Source organism: Meles meles, chromosome 16 (assembly GCF_922984935.1).
Source record: "Meles meles chromosome 16, mMelMel3.1 paternal haplotype, whole genome shotgun sequence".
NCBI lineage: Eukaryota > Metazoa > Chordata > Mammalia > Carnivora > Mustelidae > Meles > Meles meles.
Window position 1 is genome coordinate 73,005,696 of NC_060081.1, and position 26,885 is coordinate 73,032,580.

Here is a 26,885-nt window from a genome sequence, read left to right on the forward strand (position 1 = left end):
CAAGTGACCACTGCTGGGGGCAGTGAAAGCGGATGCAACACTTCTAGAAAACCATTTGGCCACACGCTTCCACAGACGTCATGCAGCTCGGCTTCTGACCCCCTCATCCCCCTTCCGGAAATTTTTCTTAAAGCAATAAACAATTTCAAAGAAGGGGACAGAAGGATGGGTGAGGGTCACGTCCATGCCCTACAGGAAACACTGGTTTGTCACGTTACATGCAGTCTTTCTAGGTGGTTGGTTAAGCCAACGGCAAACGTGCCAAGTTCCTCTGCCCCTCCCAACAGATCATTCTGCGTCTCGCTGCCATGGGCTCAGAGAGGGTAGGTGACTTGCCCCAAAGCCACACAGCCAGCTCCCGTTCCGAACAGGCCCAGAATCCCCGTGTTGAGTCCAAACGGAATGTGCTCCCTGCTCTGCCGGTTTACCCATCAACCCTCTGCTCTCGCTGCCCCCAGCAGGGAAGGGCGCGGAGTCACTGTGCAAAGGACGCACTGGCAGTGGGGGAGGTACGGGAAAGCAAACGGCAACGGCTTCCAGCGCGTTTCCGTGCCAGGTGCCCATCAAGTGCCATCCACGTTCAGTGCATGTGACCGTCGCGGTGACGTGCTGAGGCAGGAAACAGAGCTCTGAGAAGCCAAGCCACTTGCCAAGGGCTGCTGAGGTAGCCAGCGGAGAAACCGGATTCAAACCCAGGCCATGAGACAGCTAGGACACGGGCACTGGGCCCTTTTGTGGGGGTGGACAGAGGGCCGTGGCTCTGGGCTTGACCCTGGTGGGTGTCAGCCTCTTCTCTCAACACCTCATCTGGCCGTTTAAAAAATATATTCTTTTTAGTGATCCCAGTTTGGTCCAGTGTTCAGGGTTTGCTGAAACACCAGGGAAGGAGCTGGGAGGCTCAAGTTCTAGAAAACCATGGAAAGTCACTGGAGCACGACAGGACGGAGGCCCCACGTCAGGACGACAGGGGGCACCGCAGGTACGTGCCCAGACCTGAGCCCCAGGCCCAGCAGCACGCCTCCCACCTTGCTTGGCCTTGGCTGCTGCATCTAGAAAGGGGCTGAAGTAGGACTGTCCAAGCTCCCATAGCTTCTGGCCTGTGAAGGACCTTACGCTAGGCCTACCTCCAAACATGCCCCTACCCCCACCTCCGCCCCACACGACCTTCCCCCTCCCCTCTGACCAGGGAAACTAGAAAGAGAAGTCCCGTCCACACTCTGGGATTAGAACAGCTTTTTGGTGGCGTCTGGGTGGCTCTGTCGCTAAGTGTCTGCCTTCAGCTCGGGTCATGATCCCAGGGTCCTGAAATCGAGTCTGGCATCAGGCTCCCTGCTCAGCGGGGAGCCTGCTTCTCCTTCTCCCACTCCCCCTGCTTGTGTTCCCTCTCTCTTGCCGTGTCTCTCTCTGTCAAATAAATAAAATCTTTAAAAAACAAAAACAAGAACCCAGCCTTTTGGAGAGAACAGCTTTGAGGAGAAGCTCGGGATGGAGCCCGAAGCAGGAACTGGAAAGGCCCACACTTGGAGAGACGAGGTCCACGGAAGTTGCCAGGGACAGATCTGAGCACCGCGGCGCAACAGAAGCGAGCCCTTCTGACTTCGGACTGTTTCTCCACAAGGGGGACCTTGCTGACCGTTTCCTTGCAACAAACTAGGCCTCTGGCCCGAAGACACAAGACAGCATCGGGTTTATAACGAAACACGCCCATGTGTGCACAAGCCCCCCCAAGGGCACAACGGTGGCCGGAGCTCCTTTACTACCGCAGCCCGGCCCACGGGAGCCTGTGCCCAACGCGGGGCCAAGGACGCCTCGGTGGGCCGCTTCTGGGTGGACGCGGGCGGCAGACACACCGTCAGACACACCGGAGTCCTGGAGCTTCCAGCCCCCGGCCGCTGCGCTCTCTTTAAAGGCGGCGCCCGTGCCTCTGGCGCCCTCTGCTGGCCTCTCTGGATTAAACGCCGGGGTTTCTTTTCTTTTTGGCCCCAAACCGTGTGAAGACAGCAGTTTGCTGGAACAGGCAGGTCAGTCTGCGGGGCAGCCACTCATTCACCCAGAACAACTGGCAGATGGCCGGCCGGTGGCTCAACAAGAATGTGCCGGACACCCCAAGCCGCCTGGAGGGAGGAGGCACGGTACCCTGTCCCGCCTTCCTGCAGCCCGGTGGGGGGCAGGGAGAGATGTCCTCCAGAAACAGGGCCCGAGGGGCGGGAGGGACACAGTGGCCCATCCCAGCCAGGGCATTGGTCACTGTCCACGCCCTCAGGTTCCTCGGTTCCCACCTCTTCCCCGCCCTCCTCTCTCATTTCTACGCTCAGCTGCGGGGACCATCGAGCATCTCAGCCTCTGGGCCCCAGGCCGGGTCAGCCTACCTTGATGCCCGCGTTCCTCAGCGTCTCCAGGGTGGGCCTCACGTCCGCCTGCAGCTGGTCCTCCACCCCCGTCAGGCACAGCAGCTCCATCTCCATCTCCAGGCTCTCGATCACGGTGGCCACTTTGAGCGAGCGGTCGTGCACGCTCAGCTTAGCCTGGACGTAGCGGGCCTGCGACATGGCGGGAGACGCGGCCACTGCTTAGGGTGGGGAGGGGAACACCCAGCGGGGAACCCCAGGGCGTGGCTGGACCTCAAAGGGATGAACAGAGATGTCCAGCGTCCTTCCAAGTTCGTCGGCCCAGATCTTACACAGGCCTTCGTACCACCCTTTCTTTTACACTTGCCTGCTGTGCAACTTCCAGCAAGTTGCTCCACGTATCTGATTCTCGACTGTTCTCATCCATGAAGCAGCAGTAATAGTAACACCCTCCCCGGGACGTTGCAAGGATTGGTACAACTCAAGATCTCAAAAAGCGAGCACGTTCTCCCACACACCACACACACTTTGTGACCAAAAGTCCCTGATCACCCGGTTTTCTGAAGATGAAGTTTCACCTCCAAAGACCATGGACCCAACCCTTCAGTTTAGCCACTTTACAGGGTTAGCAAAGACATGGAAGAAAATCAAAAAATCCCCAAATGGGTTGTTTCAAACACATGCTTTTAAACATGGAAGGACAATTATCAGGGCTAGAATTCTTGCTAAATAAAACTCCGCAGAGAACTCAAGCACAAGGAAGAGACAGACTCAGGCATAGCTACTCTGGGTGGGCCAGGACAAGGACCCCTGAAGCCTGTCCCCAGCCACACTTCTCTCCCAGTCGGTCACACGCCCATGCACATGCTAGGCTTTGTGCCAGGCCAGGGGATACAGGGACCCTGCCCTCAAGAAACACACAATTTATGGGACAAGAGGACAATAAACCACACATATTCACGCTGGGACCCTTGACCGTCAAAGTCAATGGTCTAGTTCAACTCTTTTCACAACGTAAAGAAATGAGGGCTCCAAGAAGGTGAATCATTTCAAATTTTCCAGAGGATATACCATGTGTCCATGACTAACAAGTGCTGGGATGTAAGAGTGAACCAGACTGACCGTCTCAGCTCTGAAAAAAATTGTATTCTTCAGAGAAGAATGTTAGATGGAAACACAGAAACAAGGTCATCCTCGGTGGCACTCCCATAGTAAAGAAAGTGAGGCAGGTGATGGACGGTGAGCGGTGAGGTGGGGCTGCCTTAGACGGGAAGTCCAGGAAGACTTCTCAGGGGCAGTGGCATTTGAGCAGAGACCCAAAGGCAGCAAGGGAGCAGGCCATGGAGCCCTGTGTGGTAAGAGAGTTCCAGGCAGAGGAAAGAGCAAGTGCAAAGGCCCAGTGGCAGAAGTGAGCCTGGGGAGCTCAGAAAGGACCTCAGTAGGGCTGCAGGAGAATGAGCGAGGGGGAAACGGGGAGGACATATGACCAGGGGGAGGAAAGGGTAGGGCTGCAAAGAGTAACAGAAAGGTCCCAGGACCACTTACTTCAAAGTCTTGATACTGTTCCTCTGCTAGAGACTTTTTCGCCACCACCAGCACCCGCAGACCTTCTCGCGCCATGTTTCCACACTGCAAAGCAGACCACAGTCAGTGGACAGGCACAGTAAGGGCTCCACCTCCAAGCCCCAGACTCTCACGGAGGAGGGCCGGACGCTACAGTGGACACAGAGGCTGGCGAAAGTGGCAAATCGGACTACGGCTTTCCCCTAAAGCAAACCTTCTCAAGGGAGGCCGCAACATGGCAGCCCACAGGCCAAACAGAGGTTGTCTTTGATTCACACAGTAAACATTTCAAAATTTAAGTCAACGCTGTTAAGACTTCACAGGTAAGTCTGGATTTGAACCTCAGATGAAACTGCCCCCACCTTCCCCAAATAACCACAACCGGTGATGGATAAAAAGCAGCAGCTTCTAGGTCTTCCCAGAAAACAGTTGTCAAGGGAAGAGGATTCTAATACGCATAACACACAAAGTGCGACCCTGCTAGAAAAAACACACCCCAGCCTGTTTCTTTTGACTTACCTGCCTGGCCCCCACTGGCATTTGAGTTTGCCACCCTCTAACTGAAAATAGAATATTACTGAATGGAAAATGTGCCTTTTCCTACCTGGAGCAGAGAGATAAAACAAGACTGGCCTGATAAACTGGAGAGTTTCCTCCCTCCTGGCTGTGGCCAATTCTCCAGACCACCAACCAGAAGAGGCGGCCGGGGACGTGGCCCCAAGTGCTCCCCGCCTTCCCGGGACCTGCCTCCACCCAAAAGCCAGAGAGGAGCTGACTTCCTGCACAGGGCAGCTGCGTGAGCGCGAAAGTGGGTCTTGCCCCGCGTGAGCCTTCAGATGAGAGCTGGCCCCAAGCAAACCCTCTGGAGACCTTGAGCAGAGGAGCCAACGAAGCTGTGCCCGGATCCCTGGCCCACAGAAACCAGGAGAAATAGAAGCGTGTTGTTTAACGCTAAGTTTGGGGGCCACCTGTTACGTAGGCACAAGTGACAAGCGGAGCCCCATCTCGCTTTGCCATGCGAGGGGCAGCCTGCAGACATGCCTCTGCAGCCCGGTTCTCACTCCGCGCCCCCGCTCACCTCCTCCTCCAGCCAGTCATTGTACTGCACGATGCCAGCCATGACGACATCCGCTCCCTTCATGTAAAACGTGATCTCTCCGGTGGATTCATCCTAGAGAGGGGGCCCAAGAGAATGAATACCCAAGAGGAACACCCACTTTCTGCGCCTATGCCCACTTCCCAGGACAGATGGCGTACAAAGTGTACTCAGCGGACGCCAGTGTTTTCTCATTTGGCTAAAGATAAAAAGCCAGAAAGGGGGGGGGCTCACTTTGGGGCAAAGGCCACAAGAAAACAGAAGAAAACTCAAAGCATTTGGAAACGCATTAAATGATGAAAGCAAGATCAAAAGGATTTAAGGACTTTGTTTTTAGTTATTACTATCCCAACAGGAACGGACTGCCACGCTGGAAGCGCATCTTAATTTACAGACGGGACTGCCAGGATCATCAAACTGTGGTCTACCTGGAAACGTGGGGAAGTAAGGTCATTACCCAGAGCGGGGTTCTCGACCTTGGCATCATCCACATACGGGCTGGTGAATTCTTCGCCGCGGGGGCTGACCTGTGCACTGCAGGACCTTTTGAGGCGTCCCCGGGCTGTCCCCACCAGATGCCAGCAGCACCCCCATGGGGACAATCCAATGTCTCCGAACATAAGTAAACATCCCCTGGGGAGCAAACTGTCTTCCCTGAGAACTGCCAACCCTGGTACTTCCAGACCCTTACGTCCACCCGAGGACCTAGCTAGGGATCAGATGACCCAGGTTTTCGTTCACACTGACCAGATTTTCTGGGGAGTAGGTAACACCATGGCCCCGGCGTCGAATGCTTAGACCCGACACCAGCTTTCAGCTGTGTGCACTTGGACATGCTTCTTCTTTTCTCTAAACCTCAGTTTTCTCATCTGTAAAATAGGAATACTAACAACTCTTACCACACAGGCTGTTGTGGCTTAAATGACGTCACTTACACGGAGCGCACAGCCAAGGGCCGGACACAGAGACGGCGTCCGCGCAACGTCATCAGTCCTGCTCGGGGGATGGTAACGTGACACACCCCTCAAGTGCGCCGTGTGTGGAGACCAAGGCTTATTAGCCCAGTGGTTCTCAGTGGAGGAGATTTTGCATTTACCGATATCTGGTGATCTTTTTGGATGTCACAACTCGGGGTTGCGGATGCTACCGGCATCCAGTGGGTAGAGGTCAGGGATGCTGAGAAGCATCTCACAGGGCACAGGGCAGCCCCAGTCAGGAATCCTCAGGTCCCAGCGTCAAGAGCACCGAGGCTGAGAAATCCTGGCTTTGGAGAACGGCGGTAAAATCCCTGGGTCTTATTTCTTGACATTCCTTCCTTGGCAACCCCCACCGCAGGGAGCCTGAAGGCTGGGGAGACGGGCAAGGAAGCAAAGCATGGCCCTTCCTACCTCCTGCCTAAATCCCGTCACCCCGGGAGGCCCAGAATGCATGCCTGTGAACTCTCTTTACTACACATGAAATAAATACCCAAAGCCAAATTCTCGGTGTAAGTTTCCTCCTTTAAGACAGCTTTCTAATGCCCTGTGATCACCGACAGTCTTCGAGAATGACACACTTACTCCGGAGAGCACCTCCTCTCCAAAGCGGAAACTCTGCCTGGTGCACGTTCCACAGATCGCGCCTCTGCGTGCCTGTGACTCGGGCCAAGGAGAACGGCGTGAAAGCGTCCCAGGGCTCTTCTCCCTTCACCCAAATGGTGCTTAACAACACAGGGATAGGAAATAGCACACCCCCCCCCCCGCCCCCAGCTTCCTCTCCTGCCGAGGGTGCTCGGGAGAGCTCGGCCAGCTCGTCCAATATAAACACGTATCCACCGTCTCCTCCCGTTATACTCATTTCCTCCCACCCGGTTCATCACAAGGTTACTTCGCTCTCAGACGATGGCGACACCACGCCGTAAATTCACGGGGAGCTGCTGGTCGCACGGCATTGTTTTGGGGCCTCATCTTTTTCCACTGTGGTCTGATTCTGGCCCCTGTTCAAAGGCCTCTTTTATGCAAACAATGACAGGGGTATGATCTACAGCAATGATTGCGGGATGGCGGGGGGGGGGGGGGGCAGTGGAACATCTGTACACAACAAAAACAAAGCAGGCAACGAGAGAGACGAGCACACCGGCCCCAAAGAAGCCCTCAGAAGACGGAGATTCACGCCAAGGCAAGACTTTGCTTTGTGAGTGCAGGAAGTACCTGCCAAGTATGGGCCATGAGCTCACGCGTATTTGGGGGTGGGGGTGGGGCACGAACCCGCCAAGAGCACGTTCCTAACAGTCCACAGGCACGAAACCGAGACGTACAGCTGAGCTGACGCTTCCTCCCGGCGGGTAACTGGGCTGGTATCTTTAAATGACAGGAGGCTGTCTGGGTGCGTCAGACGGGAGCTGCAGGCCCCACACAACGACCACACGGAGGGGACCATTCTTTGTCAGGCGGCTGTCCTGGCCTCTACCCACCAGGTGACCTCAGTGGCACCACCCTGAGTCGTGACAACCCAAAGAATCTCCCAACCGTTTTTTTGCATGTCCCCTGGAGGCAAAATGGCCCCGGGACGAGAACCCCTTCATTGGAGGAGTTGGAGAGATCTCTACAGAGTACAGAACCTGCCCACACGCCCTGGAAGCTGCTTTCCACCGTCAGAACCACAGAGAGGGAGACAGGTCAGCAAACGAGAAAACTTAGCAATAATAATGCATTTCGTTAAAGACGATGCTCACGGACTGACTTTTAGTAGTGAGAAGTGAGAAAGGTTTAGCTGCCAAGGAAAGGAATATTCAATGAATCGTACTTTTGTTCCACCAAGCACCATGCACACATTGAAATCATAAAAAGCACCTTTCACTGATACCAGAAAATGTTCACCATATATATATATATATATATATATATATATATATATATATATACTGTTCAATGCGGGGAGAATTTAGAAACCCTTAATGTGACATTTGATCCCAATTTCATTAATATCTGTGTGGACGTGTACACTCCTCTATGCATAGAAAATAAAAACTGAGAGGAAATTCTCTGGAAAGGGAAGAGGGACTCATCTTTCGGTGGTGAAAATAAAGATGATTAGAGCTTGAGCTCTTTCCTTACATATGTATTTTTTCTGAATGCCTTAACTAAAGGTTTGTTTTTTGTAAACTTAGGAGGGTGGGGTGCGGTTTGGAAAAAAATGATTTGCCCATCCAACAAGTATCCCCTACTGTCCCTGCTGTGAGAACACACGGGGCCACAGCTCATAGACCAGGACGCGCATCTGGGAAGGAGAGCCCTTCAGAGCGAAAGGAAGGGCGGGGGATATGGCTCACTTATCCTAGAACGGCTGATATTGGGTATCTGGGGATGAGTCAGCCCTCAAATGACTTCAGCAGAGCCCATGGTCCTAGAACTTGAAAACATAAAAGCTGGAACCAAAGTAAATCCGTGGGAGATAATGACTCTGATTCACCAGGAAGCACCCACCCACCTGATTTTTGCTGCTGCTTCCAGGCCACGGATGTCCTTGACATCAGATGTGTGCTCAGGATACGGTTGAGAAGCCATGGGTCGGGCCAGGTATAGGCCCGTGGGGGAAGCGGCAGCAGCGTGGGACAAAGAGCTCCCTTCCCACCCACAAGTTGCCAAGGAGATGTGTCCTGTTGAGTCTCAAAGTTCCTACTGGCATCGGGGACATAAAAACCCCTTGAAATGTGTCCATTTCCAAGCACATTCACGCTGCGTCCCTGGGTCATCACAATGCAGTTGTTTCTACATGGAGGGGAGGCGGCTTCTTCAAGGGCTCTCCGTGACCCCCACGCTGTGGTATCCATGCCCAGGGAGACCTGTTCCCACTGAGCGGGGGGAGGGGGCACAGACCTGGTGACCTGCTTCTAGTTAGCAAAGCGGGACTGACTGATGGACGGCCAGTTCTGAGGTCGCATGACTAAGACTGTGCCTTCCACCTTGCTCACACGCTCCCTCGTCCCCTCCAACGAAGCCTGCTGACCCGGGAGCTGCCCTCCAGAGAAGCCCATGGAGCAGTGAACGAGGGTGGCCTCCCGCCAGAAACAGTGAAGACCTGACGCCCTCAGTCCAGCAAGCACGAGGGGCCGAGTCCTGCCAACAACACTGATTTTATCCGGAAGCGGATCCTGCCCCAGCTGAGCACTGCGAGACCCCACGGGCCACAGGACCCAGCGAAGCTGCACCCAAATTCTTGGCCCAGAACCCCGGTGAGACACCATGGGTGATCGGCTATGCAGCAACACGTGACACACCACACCCCAACGTCACTACGGGGCTCTAGGAGCTTTTCGACGCCCCTCGCACCGCGCCAGAACTCCCAGGTCCTCGTGGTGAAAGAGCATGGACTTGGCAGCCACATGACCGGGGGCCAGTCCCAGCTCCACGTTCTCCAGCGAGGCGAACCTGCGGAGACAGCTTGGCTTCCCTACACCTCAATATTCTCCTCTGTCAAACACCAATCAGAATGGTGCTACCTTGTTGGCTTATGGGAAGAATTAACGAGATTATGCAAATCACTCAGAAGAGCATCTGGCACGCAATAAGCATCATTGAATGTTACCTAGCACTACATTATCGCTGTTCCTACAGCGACTCCTAGTACCTCTGCTACTACTACTAAGAGCCCTGATCACCAACTACTCGTACTACTAATACAGATTTATCATAATGGAATCTACAGCCCTTTGATTTTTTAAGGCATAAAACGCTTCGGTAGATCGGGGCAGAGGGGAGCCTCATTCTTTTGTTTTCTTTAATTCTTTTAATTTTTAAAATTTTATTTAAATTCAATGCCTTGTTTCTTTTAAAAACAAAATAAAAAAAGATGAGTCATATCTTTGATCTGGGCAGAGTTTTCTCCAATCAAGCCGAATGATGTGAAAAACCCTTACAAATGCCAAGGAACCATCCCAATACCAAAAGAGGTCCAGATGGGACAGAGTCATCTGCACTTTAAAGGTCCCTGGGTAATTCTGGTGACCAGCCAGGTTTAAGAGTTACGGCACACGGTGGTGTCTGGAACACAGGGTTCCCAGGCTTTCCGGAATGGAGAGTGAGGTTCTCTGAGCCAAAGAACAAAGGGTAAAACAAGACGGTGACAACATTTTAAAAGTCTGATGCCATCAAACAGTGGGGACGATGTGGAGGAATGGTGGGACCAAGATTAGTACAAGCACTTTGGGGGAAAAGGTTGATGATCTCTGGTAGGGGTAAAGATGTATATGTATTGCCAACCCAGCAACGCGACCTCTGGACACACCCCCCAGAGAAACAGCAGCACCACGTGTAATGGAGATCCGGACGGGCAAGGACACGCGTGGCTGTACTGTTTCCAGTGGCAAAACAAGTAGCAACTTCCTGGATGCGCATCAGCAGGAAACCCCAGCGAGCCGAAGGAAGACAGGTACAGGTATACAGTGGAACCCTCCGACAGGGCTACAATTAGTCACGGAGGGTAAAGTGTATGAACATAAAGCTCTTTTAAATGTTAAGAACAGGGGCGCCTCGGTGGCTCAGGGGGTTAAAGCCTCTGCCTTCGGGCTCAGGTCATGATCCCAGGGTCCTGGGATCGAGCCCCGCATCAGGCTCTCTGCTCAGCAGGGAGCCTGCTTCCTCTCTCTCTGCCTGCTGCTCTGCCTACTTGTGATCTCAGTCAAATAAATAAATAAAATCTTACAAAATAAATAAGTAAATGTTAAGAACACGGAGGGAGATGATGATGCAATGCCACTTATACGAAGAATAAAAATATGCAAAACCGTAACACGCATTATTTATATCCAACCATGTCTGAGAACAGTATTTTAAAATTCCTTAAAAACTACGAACCTCTGCAGGAATGGAAGGGAAGCACATGCAGGAAGGGCAGATGGGCCATCCACTGAATACACAATGTTTTATTTCTTTTAAAAGAACATTTAAACTACACTACCTATAAAAACAGGGATGAATCTTGAAATACAAATTTGAGCAAATGAACTCAAACACGAAAATGTACAGCATGATTTCTTTGATGTAAGGAGAAAATCTCAAGAAGAGATTAATCAGTGGTAGAAACTGGGAGAGTGGTTCTATCCCTGTGGGGAGAGGGATGGATGTAGGTGACCAGGAAGGAGCACAAGGGGGTTGCTGGGGTAGCGAAGGCTGCGATTCTGGTCCTTGCTCTGGATGCTGGTCGCATGGGTGCCCTAACCGTGTAAAACACTTGAGCTGCACACTTAGGATGTGTGCGCTGTTCTCTGGGGCTCCTGTATTTCAATAAAAGTTTCAAAATATAAAAAAACAAAATTCAAAATAAATGCAACAAAATGATGATGTTGAAGGATCACTAAATTTTTTCCCAATAACTTTTGTGATTGTACAAATGAAAACCATTTAAAATACTGAATTACAACAAGGGGGCCAAGACTACTCAATAGAGAAAGAAGAGTCTCTCCAACAAATGGTGCTGGGACAGCTGTATTTACACCTGCAAAAGAAGGAAGTTGAACCCCCACCTCACGCGGCATACCCAAATACCCAACCACCCAAATACCCAAATACCCAAATACCCAAAATGCATCAAGGACTTAAAGAGCTAAAACCACAAAACTCCTAAAAGAAAATATAGGGGTATGGGGCGCCTGGGTGGCTCAGTGGGTTAAGCCTCTGCCTCTGGCTTAGATCATGATCTCAGGGTCCTGGGATCGAGCCCCACATCGGGCTCTCTGCTCAGTGGGGAGCTTGCTTCCCCCTCTCTCTCTGCCTGCCTCTCTGACTACTTGTGATCTTTCTCTCTGCCAAATAAATAAATAAAATCTTTTAAAAAAAGGAAGAAAATATGGGAGTAAATTTTCTTTCTAAATATAGGGGTAAATTTCTCTGTCAAATAAATAAATAATATAGGGGTAAATTTCTCTCTCTGTCAAATAAATAAAATCTTTAAAAAAAAAGAAAATATAGGGGTAAATTTTCATGACCTTGGATTTAACAATAAATTCTTGGATATGACACTGAAGTCAAGGGCAACAAAAGAAAAAACAGATAGACTGTGCTTGGTCAAAATAAGTGACTTCTGTGAATCAAAGGAATTTTATCCAAAAAATGAAAAGACAACCTACAGAGTAAGAGAAAATAGTTACACACCATCTCCGAGATGATATCCAGACTATGTAAGGAACTCTTACAACTGAACAACAGAAAGACAACGAAATTAAAAGGTGTGCAAAGGCCTTAGATACACATTTCTCCATGGAAAATATAAAACTGGCCAATAAGCACACAAAAAGATATGCATCACAGTCATTAAGTCAATACAAATCATAACCACAATGAAATATCACTTCCCAACCACCCAATGACTATAATAAAAAAAAAAAAAAGGAAAATAAAAAGTGTTGGTGAGGATGTGGGGAAATGGAACCTTCCCACATCAGCTGGGAATGTAAAATGGCGCCGTGTTACAGAAAACTATTTGGAGGTTCCTTATAAAGTTAAAGGATGGAATTATCCAGCAAGTAGGTAATGGACCCAGTATGACCCAGCAATTCCACTCCTAGGTCTCTACCCAAAAGGACTGAAAACGGGTATCCAAATCCTTGCACACGAGTGCTCACAGGAGCACGACCAACAGCCAAAAGGTGGAACAACCCAATGTCTATCGACAACGAATGGACAAGCGATGACTCAGCCACACAAAGGAATGGAGCTCTGGTTCGTGCTTCAACATGGATGGATCCAGCACAACACCAGGCTGAATGAAAGAAGTCAAGACACCAAAAGTCACGTATCATAGGATTCCAGTTACAGAAAGTATCCAGAATCAGTTAACTTGTAGAGACAAAAAGCAGATGGGTGATTTCAGGGACTAGAATGAAGGACGAATGGGGAGTCACTATATTTAAAGGGCATGAGGGTTCCTTTTGGGGTGATTAAAAATGTTTGGAAACTTGACAGAAAGGGTAGCTGCAGGGGCCTGGGTGGCTCACTTAGTTAAGGGTCTGACTCTTGATTTCAGCTCAGGTCATGATCAGGGGGTCGTGAGATCGAGCCCCACACTGGGCTCCATGCTGGGTGAGCCAAACAGGCTCCATGCCTGTTTAAAATTCTCTCTCTCCCTCCATCCCACCCCCCCCCCCAGGGCACATGAATGCTCTAAAAAAGAGAGAGAGAGAGAGAAGAGAAGAAAAAAACAAGTGGTCGGTGTACAATACTGACTCTACTAAACGCCATGGAATCACACACTTTAAAATGGTTCACTTACGTGAATTTCACCTCAGCAGACAGGTGTTTAAACAAAAGCGTACACAGTGAGGAATGCATTATATCAAGAAAGGCCCAGTCCACGTACGTGAGACCTTTCCCTCTAGAACTAGGTTAACCAGAAGCTGATCCACCATCTGAGGTCTTGTCCCCTTCAACGGACCAAGAGTATGCTTTCCATTCAGGCAATTCTACTCTCTCGTTAGTCTGGACAACAGACATCATCGCCGGAAAGACGGTAAGAAGAGGTTAAGAAAGAAGGCTGAGCTACAGGGACCCACACAGGAGACTCGAGTTTTGGGGAGTCCCGATGGGGGAAACTCACCCTCACGATGACGCCCATCCGCTTGCTTTCGTAGGTGAAAGGGAAGATCTGTAAGATGGTGAAGTTCAGGATCTGGTCGCCAGGGGTCCTCAGCTGCATGGACGACTGGTCTCGGCCCACCAGGGTTAAGCCCACACTTTCGGTCCACTGGACCAGGGCCACCTAAACGGGACACAAGGTCGAAGGTCAGATACACCGTCAAGGGTCCCGGTTCAGAGGTCAAGCAAACGAACACCAAGGTGGGGGGTTGCTGCGACCGGCGAAGCGCCAGCTGTCACCGTGTCCCCGAGGAAGGCTGGGTCTGCTGGAGGGGTACAGCATCGGTCTTTCTGGGCTGGCAGGTGCTGCCACCCGCCCAGCAGCCCTCCACACCATTCCGCTCACCTTCTCTCCCAGGCCCCAGAGAGGGCTACATGCTCCCAGGAGAGCACACAGGGTCGAGAGTGCCCCCTTCTGGAGGATTCGGACTGAGCCCACAGCAATAGCAGGAAAGGAGGGAGCAGTGCAGGGATGGGGACAGGGAACCCCTCATTCACACTCTGCTCTAAGCTTCTCCAACACCCAAGCAGGCAGGTGTCTACAGTGGGTCTCCACCAGGCAGCTCTGCCCGTGGGGGACCCAGAGCAATGTGTGGGGACAGTTCTGGTCATCACAACTGGAGAAAGGGGTGTGTACCCCTCACATGTCCTGGTCCCTGTCCCACAAGGTGCTGCTAAACACCCCACAACACAGCCCCCAGGCCCCCGGCCCAGAAGGCGGTACTGCCGAGGGGGAGATCACTGGTCTACGCAGGTGAGGAAGGTCACTAATTCAGCTGCACGAGGTGATGCTGGTGGGCGGTGGCGTGGCCAGGCCAGGTAGGTCCTGGGTTTACCTGGCGCCCAAGCCCACCCACCACACACGGCACTTCCCGGAGGCAAGGCTTCTGTTGCCACCTGAAAGCTTCTAGTGACCTCAGTGAGGCCTGCTTCACTTTGGTCAAAGGCAGGGGGGTCGCAAACTCCAAGACAGGGGCCAGACTGGTCGTGCAAGGGAGTGAAGAGGACTGCGGGGGAGGGGGTGGGGGGGCGGGGGCAATAGGACCCGCGTCACATCCACGGGGCGGTGATCCCCGTCTCACCAAAGAAGGACGCTGGCAGGAAGAGCCAGAGCTTCCAGCTTCTCAAGAAAAACCAGAGATCTGGACCTGTCCCTGAGATTTTCTTTTAGATGCAATTAATGCACGTTTTAAAAGCTGGTGAAGAAAATAAAACCCCGTCCACAGTGAATCCGGCTGAGTGTCCAGGAAGAGAAGGAAATACGAGCGGAAAAGGAACACAACGGTGGGGACAGAGAGGGGAGATGGGGAGGGACGGACAACAGTACGTGCGACCCCACTGGCCCTTCCTGCCACTGCCCAGGAAGGAGACACAAGTAAGTGTGAGAAGCCCACAGTGCAACCGAGGGGCAGGGCCCACACCCGGGGTCAGCCGGCCCCTCATCAGCCTGCTGAGCTGAGAAGGACCTAATCCACCTGGCGGGCACAGAAACAGACTCAGAGGCAAGGGTGCCGGGCTGCTCTCAGCCGGCAGCGGTGACCAGCTGCTGCTGTCACCGGATCGCCTCCTGGGTCTAAGTGACCCAAGTAAAAAGCCCCAGGGAAACACATCCCAGCTCCCAGCTCCCCGACATGATCACCCGCAGAGCACAGGGGCTTGCGCATCAGCATCCCCTCAGGGGGTGCCTGGCCGTAGTCAGGAGTCCAAACCCGATGTCCCCCGCCCTGCCACTGAGTGGCAAGTTCACAGGGTGTGCGGCAGGCCGAATAATGGCCCCAAAGAGGCCCACATCCCAATCCCCAGCCGTGGGAGTCTGTACCTTACAGGGCAAAACGGGCTTGGCGGGAGGGCAAAGACAAGGGACGGGGCCCTGGGAGACCATTCTGGATTGTCATAATCACAGGAGTCCTCAAGCGGCCGTACGCCCCAGCTGTGGCCAGGAAGAAAACTGCGGGCAGAGGGGGGCTCAGGGCGATGAGAGGGGGTTGGTTTTGAAGACGGGGGAAGGAACATAAACTGAGCAATGCGGACAGCATTTAGGAGCTGGGCAAGGCAAGGCCACAGAGTCACCCTGGGGTGTCGGGGAGCAACACAGGACACCCTGCCGACACCCTGATCACAGGTCGGTGAGCCCCAGCCCCGACCTCTCACCTACACCACTGGAATCCATCGACTGTTTCAAAACATCAGATTCGCAGCAGCTGGCGACGGCAGTGATAGGAAACGCATCCAAGAGTCTAGCAATTTTAATGCCAGACAAGCTGCCATGTTATTCTGAGCCAAGTCCAAGAGCATTGGCGGGGGGGGGGGGGGTCTAAAAAAGAAAAGGTACCCCTTTCCCCTTTCTTCCTGGAAGATTTAATCTTTAGGGAAGGAGACGGAGGCAGGTTTTAGGAGAGAGCAGACCTGGGGAGTGACGGAGGGTGACAGAGAAAGGGGGTCATGGGAGGTGTCAGTTCGCAGATGCTGTGTTATCTTTAAGCCCGGAAGTGGGGACACAGGTGCCCAATACGGTCCTCTGTAACCGTGAGCAATATTCCACAGGGTCCCTGTCGGGGCCAGACACCAGAAGAGTCACTGTCCTAGGGAACCCACAGATGCCCACACTTCCACTCCATCGGGGTGCTGAGCGCCCCCCCCCTCCTCCCAAGAGACTCTGCACAACCTGCGGCTGCACGGTTCTTTCCGTTTCCAGGACCCCGGGGCTCTCCTGGGCCGCTACGACCTGAAGCAGTGGGGAGATCCAACCCGGGATCTGGCCCCCACTGCCACCCACCCCCACTCCCTCCTCTCTGCCAAGTGTGGGGCTCCGAGGGGCTTCTTTTCCATCTGTTCCAGCTCCACACATTCTGCGCACCCGTCTTTAGTGGGCTACGCTCGGATACCTGACGAGGTTTCTGCCGTGGACACCGACAGGGCTTACGCTGGCAAGAGGCTTATGCTCTAGAATGGGCAACTCCACCCTGTTTGAACGACGTCGTAAGAAGGCATCCGAGATTCCCATGAATGGCAGGTGCCTTCACGCTGACCTCCACCTCCACGGAACAGGCTGATCAAGTAATAATGACTGTTTTCGGTCTTTTTTGCTATGAGCCTACATCAACCTTTGGAAACCTATTCATTAACTTGTTTAAGTCAATGACTCTGACTTTCAGTAGGGTCTGTCTTATCTGCTAACAATCCTCCCTCAAAGTCTAAAATGAAGGGACACGGGTATACACAAAATAACCCCATCTGGACGGAAAATGTGTGTCGGGGCCACACGTGTGAGCAAGACGTCTGTCTTCTACTTTTTATCCCTCTGTTACCACGGCGGTATTTTTATCAGGTCCTTGGGCACTTCTTTTATTTTTAACTTTAATGAAGGAAACACACATCCCCACACAAGATATCACAAACACGTAAGGACACTCGGGCTGAAAAAGTTTACACCTTTACAGACCAATTTGGTAACAAAGAAAAACTCTTCGCGGGAGGCCCCCGGACCACGATTGTTAGTGAAAGGGGTTTTTCCAGTCTTGTTTTCAAGCTGCTGTGACTTCACCCCTGAAAAACCTGCTTCGTTGTTCTGAAAAGACGTGAAAAGTTGGGGTTGCCGGGCGTCAAGGAAATACAGGAACTCCCTCAGAGCCTGCTCCACAATCGAGAAAGAATGTGGAACTCCAGACCTGGACGGGGCTTCTTGGACGGTAAGGCAGGTGTGGCCTTGGCCAGCCCAGCCCCCACGCCAGGGACCTAACGGACACTACTGGAGGAACAGCTGGGTCTATAAATCTGAAATGACAAGCAGCGACAAATGCTGACAGGTGAATTACACCGGGAGGCAAATACCTTCTAACTACACTTTGTTTGGCAGCGAACCTCTCCATGGAGTGGTTCCTTCACACAGCAAGCATGGCCCCCACCCTGGGTCCAACTTCCTCATCAAAACTCCCCTGGGTCTCCCTGGGGACTGACACCCCCAGAACATGAGCCCCAGGGTGGGGGCAGGGTGGAGGGGGGTCTCTGATTCTCACCTTCCACTCTCTGGCCCACGTTAACCTAAGTCAGAGTTGATTCGAAACTTGAAATCCCTGAGGTCCTACTGAGAAGAAACTGGTTGGGAACTGGGGGGCTCCCCGACCTTCTTGATTGCAGCGGGGACAAACATTTCAGGGGTCAGGAGAGACAACTGCATTTCTTTCCAAAACAAGATGATATAAAATGAGGCTATTTCTTTCTCATCCTGGTGGGTCCGAGCTCCCATACAAAAGAATCATCCCGTATCATCCAAGCAGAAAGGATTTGGGAGGTTTTGAGTCTGTCTCCCTGTCCTTGACAGCCAGAAGTGGGGTCTCTGGGGCTTCGGATCAGAATATCCAGAGGTCAGAGCAGCAGCAGAAAAAGAAGCCCCGTTAAGGTTGAATGAATGAATGAACAAATAAATTAACTCAATCAAATGAAAACTGAGAAGGGACAGACGGTGGGGAGCTGGGGTCCTGAGTTGCCTGTGTGTTCTGTTTTGGGTCAGGAAATCAAAAGGACAGGCTGCTACGCCCCCTCCCTAAAATGCCCATCTGAAGAATTCATGCCAGAACGATCCATGAAAGGGCTTTTTCATCATTGTGGGTCAGCAATATACCACCTGTGACAAGTTTTAATAATTTTCCCTTTGTACCTGGGAATATGTGCTTGGGAAAGATGCCAGGTCAGGCTAACGAACCTTGAATTCTTGTCAGGAACAGGATACGCAGTAATCCTAAGAGCACACGGAATCTGTTATCTTTGGGGACATTCAAGATCAACACTCGGGCTCACGAAGACGGGCCAGTCCGCCCTAACCCAGCCTTTCAAGACTATGTGTACGTCTAGAGACCTAAGGTAGTCTTTACTTAACGAGGAAACTGAGTCAACAAGGCACCGCTGGGGTCTGGACAGGCAGCAGACAGGAGGAGGGCAGGCTCCACGGGGGCAGGGGTAAACTGAGGCAGCAGCCACCCAGCCCCGCTAACCACTGCCGAGTAGGAACTAGGCCCACCATTTCCAGATCTGATCTTCCTCAAGAAAAGTTGATTCTTAGGTAACATTAAGTAACTTTTAAAATATTGCAGCAGATATTAAAAAAAAAAAAAAAACAGACAAATTAAAAAAAAAACATAGCCTGGAGCAAACAAAACACCATGGGTCTTGCTTAAGAACCTGCCAGCAAGATCGTGGGGTAAAAGGCCACTCCCTGACCCATGTTTCTATGACCCAGTACTTGGATCAAATGATTCAATGAATCAGATGAAAATTCTTATCTGAAAAGAACGGCGTCATCTCCATAAAAACTTAGTCCTTTAGAAGCTTCTATCCCGTTAAGCCCATTTTGGTCAGCCCAAATAAGAAACTTTCTCGCATCTCCTGCCCACAGAGGCGCTAACACCAAGGGCGGCTCGTTAGCCAGTTACCTCCCCTGTCCTTCAAACGCTCACAGCGCCTCCTCTCTTCTGAGCAGCCCAAACTGTTTAAGAGTCTTAGCCCCCGGGGTTAATAAATAACACTGACAGGGGAGGGTTATCTCCTTAAGTTCCTGACTCTGTTCTCTGAGCTCACCCTTGGCCAGGAGGAGGACCTGGCCCACAGTACAAGGGCAGAGCCCCACTCACCTGCCAAATCCTTCTCCCTCCCGCCCTCCCCTCTGGCTGCCTGCGGGTCACTGTCCCCCTGCCTGCAGCGCAGGTACAAGGAGGCATTTAGGGGGAGCACACACCCCTGATGGATGAATGTGGCCCCACAGGGGAAAACCTCACGGGCTGCCCCGCAAGGACTGAGCCTGCGGACCGGGCCCACCACCCACCACGCCCCACTGCAAAGCCGCAGGCCTGCCTTTCCCCAGTGGTTCTCAGTGTCACTCTCCGCAACAGGGTTGGGAAACCACAGAACAAGACAACTGGGACCTTTTACATACACACTCGTGCAGAGAGACTGAATCCATCGGGCTACCTGTCGGGACCTTAAAACTCAGGACAGCCAGAAGTGGGAGACAGAGTAAGTCATCTGGGGTGTACGTAAGCAGCAGAAAAGAGTGTAGCCACTAAACATCCTACCACAGACGCTCCAGGGCGGGGATGAGACAATCTATCACCAAGGGGACAAATCAAGATGGGATGTGGAGCAAAGCCAAACATTTATATTCTATGTACAGAAGAGACATGAGAAGGGAAAATACCAAAATTTTTTTCTCTAATAGTTCACTTTTTCTTTTTTTTAAAAAAGATTTATTTATTTGAGAGAGAGCATGCAAGCGTGGTGGGGAAGGGCAGAGGGAGAAGGAGAGAACCTGAAGCAGACTCCAGACCACATGCAAAACCCAGCTCGGGGCTTGATCTCAGAACCTTGAGATCAGGACCTAAGCTTAAACCAAGAGTCGGATGCTTAACAAATGGGGCCACCCAGGTGCCCCTGCTTCCTTTTCCTATAACAAGCTTATGTTACTCTTAAAGTTAGGGGGAAACTAAAAATAAAATCTGCTTCTCGGTGAGCTGTATCTTCGCTATACTTTTCTATCTCCCAGCACAGTGACCTGGACACAGGAACGGCCTCCTGCCACTAAGCCACTGGGAAAAGACCTGTGCACACAGCTCTTTGCTTCTCTCTCGTACAGCTGTAAAGGGGCTGTTTCAAGGTTACTGGATACCAGAGGAGAAACACACCCTTGTCGGTTTTCCTTTCCAAGGATAGGATCCTGGAGAAATGAGTGGTGAAGACAAGACACTCAGTGGCAAGGCTTCTGGGGTCTGCTAGAAGGTTTCTTAGCACCAAGCATGGAAGCGGCCCAAAATGAGAAAGGGAAGGGACCAAAAAACATACTTTACTGAGCCTGGGAGGCAAAGAGACCCTGAACGCCAGCTCAGAAAAGGCAAGAAAAACCAGACACTGGGAAGGTCACCCAGCATTAGCCCTGAGCTCCCAACACAGGCGCACAGCACTCAGTAGCCCCTCACGAGTGACACAGCACGTTCAAGCCCTCATCCCATGGGTGGAGAAGCAGCACCGCGGCATCACACGGCCAGCCCCAGGACGTGGGCTGCCTCGTTTTAATCCTGCCAGCCACATGGCCTTGGGGACACCCCGGAGCCAACCTACACCTCATCTGCAAAACAGACACGATCGGAGTAACTGGGTTGCAAGGGCTGCCCAGGGCACAGCGCTGCCACGGACAGCAGGTGTTCAGCAAGTGGCCACTTCCTACAGCCGTCCGCTCGCCGACGATTTGCCTAAAACCACTCCACTAAGGAAGCGTCTGGCACTGTCGGTGGAAATTCAGACTGGTGCAGCCACCGCGGAAAGCAGTGCGACGGTTCCGCAAGAAGTTAAAAATGGGAGCGCCTGGCTGGCTCGGTCAGTAAAGCATGCAACTCTCGATCTTGGATCTCGGAGTCCTGAGTCCTACGCTGGGCACGGAGGTTGCTTTAAAAAAAAATAAATAAAAATGGGGCTCCTGGGTGGCTCGGTCAGTTGAGCGTCTGCCTTCAGCTCAGGTCATGATCCCAGGGTCCTGAGACCGAGGCCCGAGTCCAGCTCCTTGCTCGGCAGGGAGCCTGCTTCTCCCTCTCCCTCTGCTGCTCCCTGCTTGTGCTCGCTTGCTCTCTCAATCTCTGTCCTGTCAAATAAATAAATAAAATCTTTAAAACATAAACAAAAATAAAAACAAGAGAGTATTATGTTAAGCGAAATAAGTCAGAGGAAGACAAACGTCCTATGATTTCATTCATATGTGGAACTGAAGAAACAAAAGAGATGAGCATAGGGGAAAGGAAGGAAAAATAAAATGACAACAGGGAGACAAACCATAAGAGACTCTTCACTCCAGGAAACAAACTGGGGGCGGCTGGAGGGGAGGGGAGCAGGGGGATGGGGTCCCTGGGGGATGGGCATGAAGGAGGCACAAGACAGAATGAGCGCTGGCTGTCATATGCGACTGATGAATCACCGAATTCTCCCTCTGAAACTAATAATATACTATACGTTAATTATATTGAATTTAAGTAAAAAATGTTTTAAATACATAAAATAAAAAGTTAAAAACAGAACTACCCTATGAACCAGTAACCACACTACTGCATAGTTACCCAAAAAATAAAACAACGAAGGGATACATGCAGCCCTATTTATTTACTATAGCCGAATTATGGAAGCAGCCCAAGCGTCCGTCGACAAGCGAATGGATCAAGAAGAGGCGAGACACAGATATACATTCGCAGCGGAGTATCACTCAGCCGTAAGGGAGAACGCCAACTTGCCATGCGCAGCGACATGGACGGAACTAGAGGGTTTGATGCTAAGTGAAAGAAGGCAGTCAGAGAAAGACAAATACCATACGATTTCACTCATGTGTGGAATTTAAAAAACAAACAAACGAATGAGCAAGGGGGGGAGGGGGGAGAGAGACAAGCCAAGAAAGAAACTCTTAACTGTAGAGAGCATACTGATGGTCACCGGAGGGGGACGGGGACGGGGAAACAGGTGACGGGATGAAGGAGGGCCCTCATTAGGAGCACTGGGTGATGGGTGGAATCATCAGGCTGCACGCCTGAAATGAATATTACACTGTGTGTTCACTAGACTAGAATGAAAAGAACATAAAATAATCATTTTTTAAAGATTTTTTAAATTTTATTTATTTGACAGAGAGAAAGAACACAAGCAGGCAGAGGCAGGCAGAGAGCACGGGGGAAGCAGGCTCCCCACCGAGCAGAGAGCCAGAGGCGGGGCTCGATCCCAGGACCCTAAGATCATGACCTGAGCTGAAGGCAGAGGCTTAACCCACTGAGCCATCCAGGCACCCCTAAAATAAACATTTTTTTAATAAAAAAAATTAAGCAATAAAATAGAAAGTCAGCACGTGGCAGTTAAACACAGCTGACCACTGCCCTGGGGGAGACGAGAAGCCAGTGTGATGCCCTTACCTGCCATGAGAGTGGACAGGCATTTCAGGTCCTGAAATGCCACTGAGACACTATGAGAACACACAGTACCCCAATATTTTAGTAAAACCCGGGCCTCTGCGCACGTCACCACTCGGCGACACTCCAGGCACTGGCGCGCTGGAAGCAAAGGTGCACGGCCGCACCGGTCACTGACAACTGCACCGCTACGATTTTAAAGTATGTTAATAATGAAGGCGCGGGAAAATTCTAATCCATGCAAAGAATTATTTCTGCAAGGATACTCAGATACCCAGCACAATGCGCGTCTCAGAGGGAGGGAGGAGGTCCCGTGTAGAGCGGGCAAGAGCGAAGGGCTCCGGGTAAGGAGGAGACACACGTTTCACCCTACGCTGCCAGCACGGGGCAGCCTCGCAGAACATCCTAGACATGACCTAGAACTTGTCATTAATCGCTCTGAAATTAGTGACGCATCCAAGGCACGGCCAAGGCATCAAGAAACTTTCCATCGTATACACATCACAAGTCCACACGTGGCAGGGGCTCATAGGGCACACAAGTGCACACACATACACGCATGCCTACATACAGACGAACACACACACACACACTCGTGCACACAGAAATCCTACAGGAATAGGACATCGGAGACTTGCTAAAGGGTGCTACTGAACTCACTCCACGCTCCTTCCTTCCCTGTGCTACAGCAGGATGCTGGACTACGGAAACATGCAGTTATGTTTCGACGTATAGGAGCAGACACCTGGGGCAAATCTATAGCAGAATGTAAACTGTAATCTCTAGGGGCACCTGGGTGGCTCAGTGGGTTAAGCCTCTGCCTTCGGCTCAGGTCGTGATCCCAGGGTCCTAGGATCGAGCCCCACATCAGGCTCTCTGCTCGGCGGGGAGCCTGCTTCCTCCTCTCTCTCTCTCTGCCTACCCGTGATCTCTCTCTCTCTCTCTGTCAAATAAATTAAAAAAAAAAAAAAAAAACAAAAAACTGTAATCTCTAGGCGGGGGATAAAATTAATGCTCATCCACTTTTTTCTCGTATCTACAATTTCACTTTTCCTGTAATGAGCACATTAGTACTGGGGATTTTAGATGCCTAAAAAAGTTTTCAATACGAAAAAATTCCTGGAAAAGACAAAAAAAATGAGTTCTAGGGTTGATTCAACCTGCCTCCTTGACCATTCACACCAAGAAACAAATACGTTAAACATGCGAGGCCTCCTCCCTTGCCCGCCCGCCGGGCGCCACTCCCAACGCTGCCGAACATCCAGGAAGAGACGGTTTGCCGTCAGGGCCGAGCACTTCGGAGCACCTCTCTCTGGCCAGATTACACCAATTTCATTTCCCCGGGGCGTCACCCTACGGTGGCAAGCAGGGCCAGTGCCTCTCAGGCTGTCATCAATGGCTGAATAAAGGCTTTTTCCCAAGGAGAATGTGCACAGGAAACAAATTTAGGAAATCCTGCTTTCTGTTACAGGAAATGAATCCTCCCTGGACTGGGAGAAATCATCCCCGTGGCCCCAGAGTAAAAGGAATGCCGGTTAGCCGGTTTCTATGCGTTTTCCAGACACTGACCTTGCCTAGACCAACAAGGTTTTATTGATACAGAGTATCAAAGGTAGGATTCTAGACCCAGCCAAGTCTAGGTGGAAACCCACAGGGATTTAGAAACAGTACAGCTTTCTGAACGATTCTGCTGGAACTCGATGTAGCCTCCTTTCTGTCACGTAGTGTTTTGATATACACAGACTGTATTCTGCAGTATACATCTTTCGAAATAATTTAGAAGGCAGGTCGGTAAAGTATTAACAGTGGTCACACCTTTAGTTAGCCGGATTACGGTTTGCTTCTTCTTTCTTTCCTTATCTATATTTTCACGTATTCTGCCATAAACATGAAATAACAATGCAATAACAAATCAATTTGTTGGGTGGGGGGAGATGCTGGTAAGGTAACACTGCCTTGTGTGACGACATCAAAGACCTAAAGAAAATACCTTTTTATTTTTTTCCCCCGAACACTATTCAAATCTTAGAAAAGCATGACAAGTCTGAATCTGAGTGCAATTAATGAACAGGGGCTGAGAAGCACAAAGCATTCCGTGAAAGATTTACCCTCATGGAAAAACTCTGCCCAGCACTAATACAAATATATCAAAGTTCAGTGGGAACCAGGAGTGGGGGACAGGCATTAGAGAACCCCCATACAGGTACAATCAATGGTTCGTGTTAGGAGCTCACAGGTAGCAGTGCTGATCTGATCACCAACGTCTGAAACATGTTCAAATTCAAGTCCCGTCAAACACCCCTCAGCTTCTGGTTCCCAGTGCATAACTACCAAGAATCTAGCCCTTTCACACATCTCCCATTCAGGGATATTGTCTCCCATTTCCAAATGGAAAAGTGAGCATCAGGGCGCCTGGGTGGCTCAGTGGGTTATATCCTCTGCCTTTGGCTCAGGTCATGATCCCAGGGTCCTGGGATCGAGCCCCATATTGGGCTCTCTGCTCAGCAGGGAGCCTGCTTCCTCCTCTCTCTCTGCCTACCTCTCTACTTGTGATTTCTGTGTGTCAGATAAATAAATAAAATCTTTAAAAAAAAAAAAAGTGAGCACCAACAGACTAAATTTGGTGGAGAAATGATGACCCATCTGAAGCTTTTGGTTGCGACAGCACGAGTCCGACTAAACGGGTCAGATTATCCACATCCACCCTCCCTTCCCCATCTCTCACTCTGCACACACTGCCCATCTCAGAATCTGGCTAAGGGTTTCAACATTTTTCCCCCCTAAAAATGCTGGTTCAAACGTCAGTGGTCACGGATGGACTGGGCTCAGAGCTGAGCTATTTCACAATCACTGAGTGGACTGCAAGGAGTTGCCTCCCCAGAGCCACGTTCCAGGGCCCCCAAGAAGGATAAAGAAGCTACTGGTCAGGGAAAGCCACGTCCAAAAGTCCTTCCCTTTCTGAACTTCGGAAAAGGTTATCATTGCAGTACTCCCCGAACTACCATCCAGCTCTGGCTCCTTAATATCCTCTGATTAGTCCAGAACTTTCCAGCACTCTTTCTTGGAGAAGCCCCCACCCTTCTTCATAAGAACAACAAAACATGACTGGATGCCCCTGTAACATTTGTGGAAAAATAAAATAGTTTAAAAATAATTCTGGGGACGTCTGGGTGGCTCAGTGGGTTAAGCCTCTGCCTTCGGCTCAGATCATGGTCCCAGGGTCCTGGGATCAAGCCCCGCTTCAGGTTCTCTGCTTCGTGGGGAGCCTGCTTCCCCCCACCCCCGCCTGCCTCTCTGCCTGCTTGTGATCTCTGTCTGTCAAATAAATAAAATCTTTTAAAAAAATAAAAATAATTCTGGGAATTATCCGATCATTTATACCAGGAGCCTTAGAAACACTCCTTCACTGTGACCCACAGGACTGACTATCTGTTAAGGGGCTCACGAAAACCCTCTTGTCACAGGGGCACGGAGGTACAGTGAGGAGCGGCCGGCCAGGTCCAGGTACGGAGCTGGGATCCCAAGACTCACATGCTCAACGGTTTCGCCCCTGCTGCATCCCTAGGGACAGGAGCTGCTGTCTTGTTAAAAGCTGACCTCCCCCCGCCGGCCCGCAGTGCCCCGTTCATCACAGGCACTCCAGAATGCCTGCTGAATTAATAAGCCCAGTCACACCATCTCTAGAAATATCAGGTATAAGGATACTCACTGAAAATGCGTATAAATGTTAGGCTAAACATGAGAGATAACCCAAGTTCCCACAAGAGGTGAACGGTTAAAGACATTAGCGTGCATACATAAACAGTAAGTATAAAAAGCTGTCTTTTGAGGATATTCAAAAAATGGGGCAAACAGACATGATGGAAGTATCCAGTTTAAAACAGAGAATACAAAACTTGGTTAAAAATTCCTATTTTTTTGGGCGCCTGGGTGGCTCAGTGGGTTAAAGCCTCCGCCTTCGGCTCAGGTAATGGTCCCAGGGTCCTGGGATTGAGCCCTATATCAGGCTCTCTGCTCAGCGGGGAGCCTGCTTCCCCCCTCTCTCTCTGCCTGCCTCTCTGCTTACTTGTGATCTCTGTCTGTCAAATAAATAAATAAAATCTTTAAAAAAAAATTCCCATTTTTTAGGAAAAAACATATGAAAAGATACTGGAGGATCGCATGTCAAAAAGTTCTTAGTGGTGGGCGCCTGGGTGGCTCAGTCAGTTAAGTGTCCCACTCTTGAATTTGGTTCAGGTCACGGTCTCATGGTCATGAGATCCAGCCCACACCGGGCTCTGTGTTCAGTGGGGAGTCTGCTTGGGATTCTCTCTCTCCCTCTGCCCCTCCCCACGCTTGCTCT

At 51.1% G+C, this 26,885-nt stretch overlaps 1 protein-coding gene across 4 annotated transcripts in view; it reads right to left on the minus strand.

Moving 5' to 3' along the window:
- The window catches only part of ATP9A (ATPase phospholipid transporting 9A (putative)), a 133,050-nt gene that overhangs the window by 18,641 nt on the left and 87,524 nt on the right, over positions 1–26,885 (minus strand). For all 4 annotated transcript variants that reach the window (XM_045980134.1, XM_045980133.1, XM_045980135.1 and 1 more), the window contains exons 15-18: positions 13,579–13,740; positions 4,990–5,082; positions 3,894–3,977; positions 2,370–2,540 (exon numbers count right to left, since the gene is read on the minus strand). In XM_045980134.1, coding sequence (XP_045836090.1) covers positions 2,370–2,540; positions 3,894–3,977; positions 4,990–5,082; positions 13,579–13,740 — 510 coding nt within the window. The remainder of the gene's footprint in view (positions 1–2,369; positions 2,541–3,893; positions 3,978–4,989; positions 5,083–13,578; positions 13,741–26,885) is intronic.